The sequence below is a fragment of the Schistocerca nitens genome, chromosome 9, assembly GCF_023898315.1.
Source record: "Schistocerca nitens isolate TAMUIC-IGC-003100 chromosome 9, iqSchNite1.1, whole genome shotgun sequence".
NCBI classification, from domain to species: domain Eukaryota; kingdom Metazoa; phylum Arthropoda; class Insecta; order Orthoptera; family Acrididae; genus Schistocerca; species Schistocerca nitens.
In genome coordinates, this window is record NC_064622.1 from 424131367 (window position 1) to 424144284 (window position 12918).

Here is a 12918-nt window from a genome sequence, read left to right on the forward strand (position 1 = left end):
TTTTGCCCCTGACATAGAGGGCTCTCAAAAGCAGGTCGATAAGGCAGGTCGACACTATTCCCACTCAATATGACTGTTCTGTATGGCAGTCTGTACAGCATGTGTCGGCAAAAACACATTTTTGTCCTTATCTACACTCCTAACGGAGCTAGGAGGTTGTAAATCTCACAGTGCTGACACTCATGAAGTTAGCTGTTTACGTCCCAGATTCTGGGGTTTGGGAGGCAATTCTGAATACAGCTGCATGCTGCTTTAGCATAAATGTGTTAATGAAGGGCAGAGCAAGGGAAAGCTTTTGGATCAAGGCTTGTGGCGAAATGTAGCAGATCCTGTAGAGCACGAAGTTTTCAGAGCATTGCTGTGAAGCTGACATTGATGTACCTACGATGTCATGTGTACACATCACAGATGGCCCTGTACCTAGCATTTTTATCATAGTTTCTGTAACACAAGGCAGAATGTAAGTTGCACTAGATGTTACATAAATGAATGTAATGTTTAAGTGCATGATACCTGTTAGACAAAATACGATGTTATAGTTTGTTCCCTTTACTGTTTACTGCTGGTGTCAAAATAGCTGTGCATGCATTGTGTATTTTATTTAAATGTTTTCATTTGTAATACTTCACTGCGAGGCACTTAGGATATGAGGGGTGCCTAAGTCGCAACCAGCAGGCGAGGCTTTCCCAAAAACCAGATAGGGATGGCTTAACTTTGAAATGGGTTGCCCCATTTAAATCTGACGGACAGCAAGAGGGATGCTGCCGACTCAAAAACATCTGGCGATAGGTGAGCGACGTAAATGGGTTTGTTGCTGTGTCGCTGCATTCTTGACAAATTTGGATTGCAGACGAACACTTCAAAATAATCCTAGCGGTGTGCAATACTCTAGAAACCCAGCAGTCAGCGTAGGCTAAGGCTAAAACGAGGCACGCCTTAAAACAATGCTGGATTTTCCAAGTTACAAGCCAGCCACAGAAAGTTCGAAATTTTCATCTTGTATGAAGTATGGGAGGCACAGTCACATAACATCGGTTGTTCACTGGGTGGGATTGCAAACTGACCTCACCAATGACAAAGACGCACAACGGAAAATTCAGCACCCTGGAGAAAAAAGTGGGGGAATATGGTAACAACACGGCTACGCAGGATAGCCAAGAGGGCAAACAGACAATAATCAGTGAGTGACCAATGACACAAGCAATCAGAGATGAATCACTCAGCCTGAAGTCAATCAATCGGTGAGCCAGCAATGCAGAGAGACAGGAATCGGACAGGAGAAGAGAGACAATGTGTTTGCCTTATGGAAGCATACCGAACTATACTTAGTCTTCAGACGTTAAGTCAGCTCCCTGCATTCATTCTGATGTCTATCGTCACTTTCCACTTCATACTGAATAGACAGTCTTCGCAGTCCGATGCTCAAATCTTTAAGCATCTGTCTGCAGTTCCTCGTCTTATCTCAACATCCAAATATCTATACTATGCTGACACCGCTTCTGTGAAGTAACCTCTGCAGACAACAGACGCCGATCGCTTGGACGATAATATTGCCATGGCCGCCAGGCTATACCACAAAGGATTTAGATCGGCAGTCAGTCGGCACAGAGAAAGAAATTCAAGCCACAGAACACGGAAGATGATGGTCCATTTCCCACTTGCTTTCCCAACTACTGAGTTGGGTTCATGCCCAGTAAACAGGCCGCGAGAACAATATTCGTGTTGTCAATAAAGTAACAAATGTAAATGTTTCGCTCTATTAATCTTTCAGTCAATTTAATTCACAACATTTTTGGTATCTAGTTCATTCCCTCTACCACTTTTGAATTTCAACACAGATTTGAGACAATTCAGAGTGAGAATTTTATTATCAGGCAACAAAGCACTGATTTAAAATTTTCGACAGCTGAATTCTTCTTCTTGTGCATATATGTTTATCGTGCTTGTGCTAATTGTTATGTTGGAAGATATTTCAACATTTTGGGCATTGCTTTTTCTGTGCAACAAAAACGACATGTTATTTTTTATAAGTAAATGAAAAGCACGATATTGTGTTTGTTCTACAGATTAACTTATTTAGTTAATCAGTTTTCGGTTTACAAGGCCATCATCAAACTTTAACTATCATCGTCAAAGAAGTTACAATATTTGTAAATTGCATCGTAAAAATATGCTACTCATCTGGAATGGAGCACAAACAACAGCAAATTTTATCCTTGACAGTGCATTGGTAATTTAATTAAAAAGTTGAAAAATAAATAAAGGATGCTAACATTAACACTAAACTCGAAAAATGGTGCTTACATAACAATCTCCGTATATAAAAGGCAATGTCCTAACTAGCTGACTGACTCATCATCCCCCTGCCCAGACCGCTAGGGATAGAATATTGAAATTTGGAGAAGGGACCTTATACTGCGGGCGTCGTTTAAGAAGGGATTTTTCGAAGGTCCAACCTTAATGGCGTGAAATAGTGGATAAGAGTATTTTTGAAAAAAAATTAGAGCTAGTAAACTGGTATTTGGTTTCTCGATCAGAAATAAAGAAATGGGTGTTTCAGCATTTTTGGAAAAAACCCTATGGGGGGGGGGGGGAGGGGGTGAAAGATTTTTTTGAAAATTCATCATTGTTAAAGAACTGATAAAGTATTTTTGATGCTACATCTATGAACATTGGTGTCTGACTTCTCGGTTACAAATAAAAAAAAATGTGTTTAAGTGTTTCTGTAAATTCAACCCCTAAGGGAATGCAACAGGGGATGATAATTTTTAAGAAAATATTTCGTTGCATTAAAAAAGTTTTGAAGCTAAATTTATGAAAATTGGTATTTCACTTCTAGATTAGATATAAAGAAATATTTGTTAAGGGATGAAAGTTGCTATGGAAATATCTCCACAAGAACGCAAAAGGCGTTATTAACAAAAACTTTAAACGCCAGCTATTAGGATTGCTTTTCTGTTGGAGGTACAATCGGAAAAGACCATGTTTAATTGGTCTCAGCTACCATTAAAAATTTAGAAGACGTTTCAATTTGTGAACAACATAAAAATTGGATTAAATAAAAACAAAAAATATCTCTACAGGCCATACAGTCTATGCGAGCGAAGCAACTACCGCTAAGCTACTTTGATATAAATTACTATTCATCCAGGCAGCTAAAGAAGGTATACCACATGGAAACTAATGCAGAAACAAATAAAAGATAGAATTGACAACTGTGATAACAGACTGTATAGAGGACAAAGGTCGTCACAATAAAAAGCCGGCCGCGGTGGTCTAGCGGTTCTAGGCGCTCAGTCCGCAGCCGCGCGACTGCTACGGTCGCAGGTTCGAATCCTGCCTCGGGCATGGATGTGTGTGATGTCCTTAGGTTAGTTAGGTTTAAGTAGTTCTAAGTTCTAGGGGACTAATGGCCACAGATGTTAAGTCCCATAGTTCTCAGAGCCATTTGAACCATTTTTTTCACAATAAAATAAAAGTAAGTACATAGCGACTTACGACTCCACATTTGCTGAGCATGTTCAGAATGAGGGCACAGCTACAAATCAGTCCAGTGTCCTTTTTTCAGGAAACACAGACCAAAAACTCAACCTGTTGGAAACCCTGGAAATCAAACATATGGCCCATAGCCCTGATTTAATATTAAATGACCAGACGCAGTTCAACCCTTTCTCTCTTCTATACTTCACATATTTCTCTCAGTTTCCCATTACTTCTCAAAAGTCTGTTCCTCCATTTTTCTGTATTGGTTTTCTTTTATTTTGCTGTGATTTTCTATGTACTCCACAGATTCTATTGTTACACTTATCGATTCCATTTCTTCTTCGTTTCTGTATCACTTTCCTCATATAATAATACTTCAAGCTATTGTTAGTAGTCTTTCCAAATTTTCGTGTTTAGCATTAATGTCTTGCCTGGGTCACTCATTGTGTATTTATTTATTGTTCAACTTTTTACCTTTTTAACTGCATTACTACTGCACAGTCAAAGATGACATTTACTGTATGTTTTTGCCTCGGTCTAGATGAGCAATAACATTTATGTTGCTTACAAATACAGTATTGTAACTTCTTTGAGGACGATAGTCAGTTAAAGTCTGATGACGAGCTCTCAACCCGAAAACTGGTTAACTAAGTAAAATAATCCTGTAGAACATACATAGTATTCTGCTTTTGATTTATTAAACTGAATATAGTCATTTTCTCTCAATGATTTGAATAATTTCGCTTGGCGAGACGAATCGTAGCACGGGAAGACGCTCCACTTTGGTACTGAGCCACCAACAAGCTATGCTTTATATTGGAAAATACTAGTTTTTGTTCAGCAGGATAGTCACTTCTGAACGGCTACAGTACACACAGGTAACTTGTTGTTAGACTGCCACTGATGGGAGTGACCGGACACAAAACTCGTGACCTGAAGTCGATCGATATCTACCGTCTTAAGCCGCTCTAGTTCTAGGAAACCCTTGTTCAGGAGTTGTAAACAAACAGTAAGTGTGCTGAGGGTACGTTATGGGTATTCCAAAGCAACTACTGTGCACATTACGTTAACAAGCTTTCCCAGTATACAGGGTGTTTCAAAATGAATATAAGATTTATAAGCCTTTGTAGCATTTATTAAATTCAACTTACAATTACGTATGAAATAATACATGCAACTAAAGAGCAACCCAAACAGTTTCTTTAAAGGACATCATGTTTACCGTTGGCTATAGAAATAATTTATGTCACAGTTTTCAAGTGATACTGCAAAATATTTTGCATCAGACTAAAACCCTCCAGCATGTATACATGTTGTGGTGTCACCGCCAGACACCACACTTGCTAGGTGGTAGCTTTAAATCGGCCGCGGTCCATTAGTACATGTCGGACCCGCGTGTCGCCACTGTCAGTAATTGCAAACCGAGCGTCGCCACACGGCAGGTCTAGAGAGACTTACTAGCACTCGCCCCAGTTGTACAGCCGACGTTGCTAGGAAAGGTTCACTGAGAATTACGCTATTAGCCGAGACGATAGTTAGCATAGCCTTCAGCTTAGTCAATTGCTACGACCTAGCAAGGCGCCATTTATTCTTTGCTATGTATCTAATGAAGCATGTACAGTAACAGGACCAATGTTCACCAATTGTGGATTAAAGTTAAGTATTCCAGCAGCTACGTACTTTTCTTTATAGCATTCATTAAGTATCCTGTTTCAGACCTCACGCCATCCTGCGTGAGCTTATAGCGTGCATTTCGGCTTCCTCCAACAACACGGTGTTGGCACTTCTGCCGACACATCACATGTCATCGTCAAAAATAAGCATTTTTACAATGTTAACATCATTCATGTGATTGCGCGCGAAGGGAAGATTATGGAACAAATAAGAGCGAGTGAAGTTAACCGTGAATTAACAATGCCGATGATGTCTACATAGATATTTGAATGTTGCAACTACGTCCTTATCTTTGCAGAAGGGCACCCATACAATAGTTTGCACGGGGAGGGTAGAGAGTGGTAGACCTGAGGGTGTGGAGCGGTTTTAATATTTTAGAAGACGAATGGGGACTTGTAAACAGTCATACAAAGTTCCACTTGCGACCCTGTTAAAAACCTGTTCAATTTCGTGTTTTAAATCATTTTCTCAAAATAAAAACTTCTGACTATGTGATAGTTTTTATTTTCCCTGAGAGCTAGGAGGGGTGGGAGGGGGTACGGGTTTGCAGTTTTTACACTCTAAAGCCTACAGAGTACGGTTTACAAGCCAACTTTGCAAACGAAATGTTGCTGCGTGACGATAAAGATTTTCTGGATGGTGTCGTCTTCCGTGGTGAAACGAAGTTTCGCCTAAGTAGAAATGTGAACACACACAATGTAAGCATCTGGAAGTCAAAAAATCCCCACGGGACTCTCATAAAATGAATGTTTTTGTGCCAAATACTCGGCGGAAGAGTATAGGCCATTATTTCCCGGTGAAACAATTGTAACTTGGGCTTCTTATCTTGACGCGCTAGACTTATGGCTCTTTCCTCAACTGGATGAAACTGAACCACAGATCTTTATTTGGCACCAAGATGGTGGCTACCTCACTGGCATAACGTTGTACCCGACCGCTAGGAGCCGGATGACAGAACTTGTTTTACATAACCTCCACATTCACACACGACCTGATGTCATGTGATTTTTACCTTTGAGGGTCCATAAAGGATAATGTGTGTGTGTGCTTTCTCTACCAGCTGATCTAATCAACGCTTTAGAAACAGCATTGTTGCAACAGTTACTCCAGACACACTGATTAAAGTTTGGGATGATCTCGCCTACCGACTCGCCGTGTAACGAATATTGCTCACACTGAACACTTTTAAGACTGTTTGAGATGCTCTTTCGTTTGCTGTATTATTTATAATAACTGTAATTTGAATGTAATAAATGTTACAAAGCCATAAATTCCGTATATTCTTTTTGAAATACCCTGTATGCCACTTTTAAGGGAGAGTCAGCATTGTCCTAAAGTCATGTGTATCCCACTGTAGCTGGTTACAAATATAGGCAACAGTCATTCGCCAGCCACTTCTGCTTCCAGTACAGCAACCGTGACTAGCGGGTAGTCGGGTTCCAGTGCCACAGGCGTTTCTCCACCTCTGGCGTTGCTATGCAAGTACGGCAAGTGATTAGCTACGACAAGGCGCCAGCCTCACCGCCGTCAGCTTGCGCTTCGACGATAGTGGCGCTGCAGTCGCAGCCCTGTGTTACACCCACCACCAAGCGCCGCGCATGTCCTTCCGCCTGCTGCCTGTTTACACGTTACACGTTACAGGCTTTACACCGACCGCACCCTGTAGCCTATTCATTGGAGATCTTGTTAAGCTCTCGCTGAGCTCTCGCCGGCCATGCACGGCAGCTCTGTCCAGCTGAGCCCAGCCTCTGGATTTGCGCCGCGCCCCAACGCTCCTCCAGCAGCTACTGGCGAAGATACTCCACACCGAATCACCAGCCATCACCCCCAGAGCCGTAGCCTCCTCAGACGCTAGCCTTCCCCAGATTCGATGTCCCAGGACTTGTGTTCTTACGTAGAACTAATTGTGAATCTGTAACAGGTAGTTTCCGTCGCGACCTATGTCACGGCGGACATTGACTTCGTTCAAATGGCTCTAAGCACTATGGGACTTAACATCTGAGGTCATCAGTCCCCTAGACTTAGAAACTACTTAAACCTAACTAACCTATGGACATCACACACCTCCATGCCCGAGGCAGGATTCGAAACTGCGACCGTAGCGGTCGCGCGGTTCCGGACTGAAGCGCCTAGAACCGCTCGGCCACAGCGGCCGGCCCATTGACTTCGTCAGATTTCTAGCAGATCAGGAACTTCTTTCAGTTTATATCTATCAGAATCAATATTATGGCAAACATTGCTTTTTATGTGTTTTGCTAATAAAGTAAGACTTCTACACTACCTGGGAATCATGAATCGTCGCACATGTGCCACACCACTGAGGATACACAACCGTGTTGTGCAAATCACATCAGTCACCCAACTTCATACTTGTAGACCACTGTAATATTCGAGATCGCTTTGGGGCCGTGAGGTAACCCCTGACCACTCGTACTTTTACCTGGTATGTTGTCTGTGTACTACACATCCGGACTACTCCGGTCTTTTGTACACGCTCATTATGTAGGTACTACGGCCCCACTACTTTCATGTGGTTCCCTATCGGCAGCTTTTACTCTTGGTTGGTAGCTAAAGCTGCTTTCGTTAGTGGTTTAACAGGGTGATTTTTTGGGTTAGTCTGTGTGTGTGTGTGTGTGTGTGTGTGTGTGTGTGTGTGTGTGTGTGTTGTATGCAGCCGGTGGAAGGTACCCTTAGATCAGATTTATATCCTACACTTACTGGCAGAATCCTTTCATAAGCTTGCTGCCACCATCAAGTGACTATTCTGGGACAGGTAAGAAAGTAAATTTCTTTGAAATTTTCTCAAAAGCTGAATGCTTTTTCCATTATTACTAAAGAGACTTAATAAATGCTTATCTAAGAATATAAAAGGTAATCAGTAACTGCTTATCCTGGTAAAAAAGTAAGTAATACTAAAAAAGTTAATAAATAGCACTGACACTGCATATCAAAATCCTTGATGTAAATTTGCTTGTACAAAAAAGTCTGACTCTCAGTGCATCTTAGCGGTTGAAACAAGAAAAGTTGTAAAAAAAAAATACAAAACTTCGCCAAAGTATGTGATTCTTTGGTTGGTGGTGTCCTAGAACTATTATCAGATGGGGCTGACTCGCGTACTTTGAGAACGTGATGCTGGGAATCATCCCGGGACCTCACAGGTTTGCACCAACTGGCAGCAGAGGAGGGTCATTAGATTTATGTCAGCTGAAGGGTTGATACCAATCGAACTTTACCACCGGGTGGTAATACAAAATGGTAAAAGTTGTTTGACTCGAAAAAAAGTATGAGCGGGCAGATAAGTTCAAATGGAATTTAACAAGTGTTGACGATTCGTCACTCCCAAGACACTCCGTCTGTGCAGTCACGGAGAAGAACGTTGTGAGAGTTGACGACTTCATATGGAAAAACAAGCGTACTGTGGTTCAAATGGTTCAAATGGCTCTGAGCACTATGGGACTCAACTGCTGTGGTTAACAGTCCCCTAGAACTTAGAACTACTTAAACCTAACTAACCTATGGACATCACACACATCCATGCCCGAGGCAGGATTCGAACCGGCGACCGTAGCAGTCGCACGGTTCCGGACTGCGTGCCTAGAACCGCGAGACCACCGCGGCCGGCAAGCGTACTGTGGTCACTGATATTGCAGTAACGGTGAACATGAGTCCCAGATAGCCCACAATATTGTTCGTTACGTACTGATGTTCAAGAAAGTGTGTCCAAAGTTTCAGATAAAAAAATGAAAGAAGGCGCATGAATGTGAGCAGAGAGGCCTGAAGTGCGTGTAGTTCCACGCCCGTATTTCACAGATGTGGCACCTTCACATTACCAAATTTTTAACCCACTCAAAGAAGCTCTTAGTGGCTCAAGATTCGCTGATGATGACGAAGTCCAAGCAGCAGTGCGTAGTGCGCCCCGAAGAAATCTTTGCATATGGTATTGAGAATCATAAGCGCATAGAACTTGAGAGGGATTACGTTGAAAAATAAATAAACGTTGTATGTCCATCCCGTTAGCAGGAGGTCTCTGGGACGACGGCCGTTTACTATCGTGACAAAAAAATAAAAACACCTACAGCCGTTCTTATGATTTTATTTTATTTTGTCGCTACCAGTTTCAACGCTTCATTGCGTCATCTTCAGGCTGTTTTGATGCGGTACTGGTTGATATGATCCCCATGCATAACCCATCAGTTGCCAGCATTACTGGATACGCAGATAATATGTCAGCACTCAAACCATCAACTGGGCAGTTAATGGTGATTCCCGTACACGAGAATCACCATACTGGGGCTGTGACGCACTTATGACTTTCGCGGCGACCCATAATGACGCCATTCGTTGGATTATCGTTTCAGTTTTGGCTCGTGCGATGTGGCCCACGTCACATCCAGTGTTGCGATTCGGCGTAAGAAAGCCTCTCCTTCGCGCTCATAGCGCTCCAAATGCGTCTGAGCAGCGTCGTAACGCATCCATTTCTGCATTTCCGTCGTCACGCGGAACCCATCGTGATGAAATTTTTCGCATGCCCAGGCGTTCCTTCAGGATGTGAAGCACAGTCGTATGCGCTAATGCGAATTCGTGGGCGAGCTCACGAATCGTATGGCGTCGATCACTGTTCACTAACGCGGCAACAGTATGTACGTCTTCTTCAGAGACGCTAGGACGACCTGCCACATTTGCCGACCTTCGTTGAAGGCTTTTACCCAACGTGCCACTGTTTTGTGCGGCAATGCCGGTTCCCCGCACGCCTCTTGAAGACCCTGATGACACTGTCGTGCTGTACGACCTCTGGCACATTCAATTTTCATTCAACTCCGTTGTTCGTGTTTCGAAAACATAGTGACACAGTTACATTAGACCGCTCGCTCACAAGTGACTGTGTTTCCCTGTGACGTGGGACAGGTGAGTCCATTTGCGGGGAGGTAAGGTAGGTACGTCAACAACGTGTGCTATCAGCGACAATAGTAGATTCCATTGCATAGTGTCTCCACAGCAGTGTTGTCGCTATTTAAGTTCCAACATACGTATATCGTACCAAGAGTGACGTGTTTGGGATAACTAAATGGTTCAAATGGCTCTGAGCACTATGGGACTCAACAGCTGTGGTCATAAGTCCCCTAGAACTTAGAACTACTTAAACCTAACTAACCTAAGGACATCACACACATCCATGTCCGAGGCAGGATTCGAACCTGCGACCGTAGCAGTCGCGCGGTTCCTGACTGAGCGCCTAGAACCGCTAGACCACCGCGGCCGGCTTGGGATAACTCTTCACTGCACCGTTGGCTAGTGTATACGTTCGTATCGCTTTTGTTTTGCATGTTTGAATTCCGCTTGCCCTGGGTTTATTTATCGATTGTCATTGTGACCTACAAATAAATAGTCACAGTTGCTATTTGAGTTTACATATAGTCGTTTTGTCTTTTGGAGACAGTGAGTGGAGTTGTGGACGCTAGACAATGGAGTGGCAAGTGGCACTGTTCGAGGTCGAGGGAGACAAAAAAATGGCGGAGCCGATATGAGTTAAGCTGGAGGGAGAGGAGATGAGGCGTAGGCGTTGATCATCGGCAGAGAAGGAAGGTGAGAAATCAGAGCTTGCACGGAAAGATTTAAGTGTTTTTTCTTGCACGCTGTTTGAGAGCGAACGGTAGAAAGTAGCTTAAAGGCGGTTTGAGTGAACCCTCTGGCAGGCAGTTAATTGTGAATTGCAGAGTAGGCATGTTGATGCAGACGTGGATGTAGAACTTATGCACGAACATAGTATAATACGGAAACAACTAAATACGACGAAATCCAATATGGCGTCTCCAAAGTAACAAGTAGAGGACGGGTGTAGCTTGCGCATTTTATCACTAGTGCGGTCGGTGCGCTTGCTGGAACAGAGCGGTGCGACTTACGGTCGATGTCGACGTATCCGAGCGTGGCGGGCACGCCGGCCTTGCGGCGCGGCACGGTGAGGAAGAGGCGGTCGCGCCAGACGGCGAGCCCCAGCGGCAGGTTGTTGCGCGGCTGGTAGTCGGCGGCCGCGGGCGGCCCGCCGGCCGGCCACGTCCAGTTGATCTGCCGCCACGAGAAGGCCTCGCGCAGCGCGTGCGGCCCGGCCGCGCCGCGCGCCTGCGGCGTCACCGTCGCCAGCAGCACCGCCGCCGACGTCAGCAGCGTCGCCGCCGTCGTCAGCAGCGCCGACGTCGTCATGGCGCGCCGCGTCTGCCGGCACCAGTCGCGAGCTCACTCTGCTGCAGTCGCGGTGGACGCAGCCTTCGTCGAAAAATCTGCCCGATGCCCAATGGACGAGTGGAGGCCCAGAATGGCGGGGTAGGAGTAGGGGTTGCACATCGCCAGATGCGATGAAGCTGGTGTCAGGACTCCTAGAACTGTCCTTAGCGGCTGGAATACTGCACAACATGCAGAATTGCTGGACCACACTGGCTGACAGCGCGATGACGAGCAAGGACTTTCGCGGCAGCAAGTTGGTACGTGGGGGGGGGGGGGGGGCACCAATGCACAAGGGGCGAGGTGGCCTTGATGATAAAGAGATGGTGCTGATGTCAGGAATCTAGGAAAAGCCGTGGTGCACGTGGCTAGATCGATGGCAGAATTCTGGGAGCAGCCTTGATGATAAAAATTGCTGATGCTGACGTCAGCCAAATATAGCAAACACAAATGCCTGAGCACTGGAATGACCTCTAGGCCGGGGTCAAGGCTATTTCATATGCTCAGTCACCCACTACTCGACTATAGCATTGCTGCCCGCCTCAAAATCGACAGTGCCTCTCCCGATGGTATGGGGTGTGTCGAGTCTGTTCAAATGGTTCAAATGGCTCTGAGCACTATGCGACTTAACTTCTAAGATCATCAGTCCCCTAGAACTTAGACCTACTTAAACCTAACTAATCTTAGGACGTCACACACATCCATGCCTGAGGCAGGATTCGAACCTGCGCCCATAGCGGTCGCTCGGTTACAGACTGTAGCGCCCAGAACCGATTGGTCACCCCGGCTGGCCACGAGTCTTTCATATGGATGCCACGAAACTAACTGGACGCGTGCTCTACAAAACGCCAACCTTTGGGTTGCTAAAAATGGCTAAAACCTAAAAGTGTGTAATTTTCACATTCGTTTGTTCTGTTGGCGTGGTAACTATCAGCCGCACTGTGTCAGTTGCGGAGTCAACAGACATGGACTTGTTCCATGTTCGACTCACGGTCCGTCACATAGTTTTAATCTGCCAGGTCTGAAATCCCGGCCCAACGAGTTCGAAAGCCCGCCAGAAGGCATGGACCTAGACCACAGCTGCTTGGCAGTGCTCCTAATACACTACTGACCATTAAGGTTGCTACACCACGAAGATGTACTACAGACGCGAAATTTAACCGACTGGAAGATGCTGTGGTATTCAAATGATTAGCTTTTCAGAGCATTCACACAAGGCTGGGGCCGGTGGCGACACCTACAACGTGCTGACATGCGGAAAGCTACCAACCGATTTCTCATACACAAACAGCAGTTGACCGGCGTTGCCTGGTGAAACCTTGTTGTGATGCCTCGTGTAAGGATGAAAAATGCATACAATCACGTTTCCGTCCTTTATAAAGGTCGGATTGTAGCCTATCGCGATTGTGGTTTATCGTATCGCGACAATGCAGCTCTCGTTGGTCGAGATCCAATGACTGTTAGCAGAATATGGAATCGGTGGGTTCAGGAGGGTAATAAACAGGCTGGATCCCAACGGCCTCGTATCACTAGCAATCGAGATGA

The 12918-nt window shown here is 44.8% G+C and overlaps 1 protein-coding gene across 1 annotated transcript in view; it reads right to left on the reverse strand.

The window, feature by feature from the left end:
- LOC126204292 (L-dopachrome tautomerase yellow-f2-like) overlaps positions 1 to 11355 on the reverse strand; it is a 41697-nt gene extending 30342 nt beyond the window's left edge. The window contains exon 1 of the mRNA XM_049938680.1: positions 11058 to 11355. Within this exon, the coding sequence (XP_049794637.1) occupies positions 11058 to 11355 (298 nt within the window). The remainder of the gene's footprint in view (positions 1 to 11057) is intronic.
- Between the last annotated feature and the right edge of the window lie 1563 nt (positions 11356 to 12918).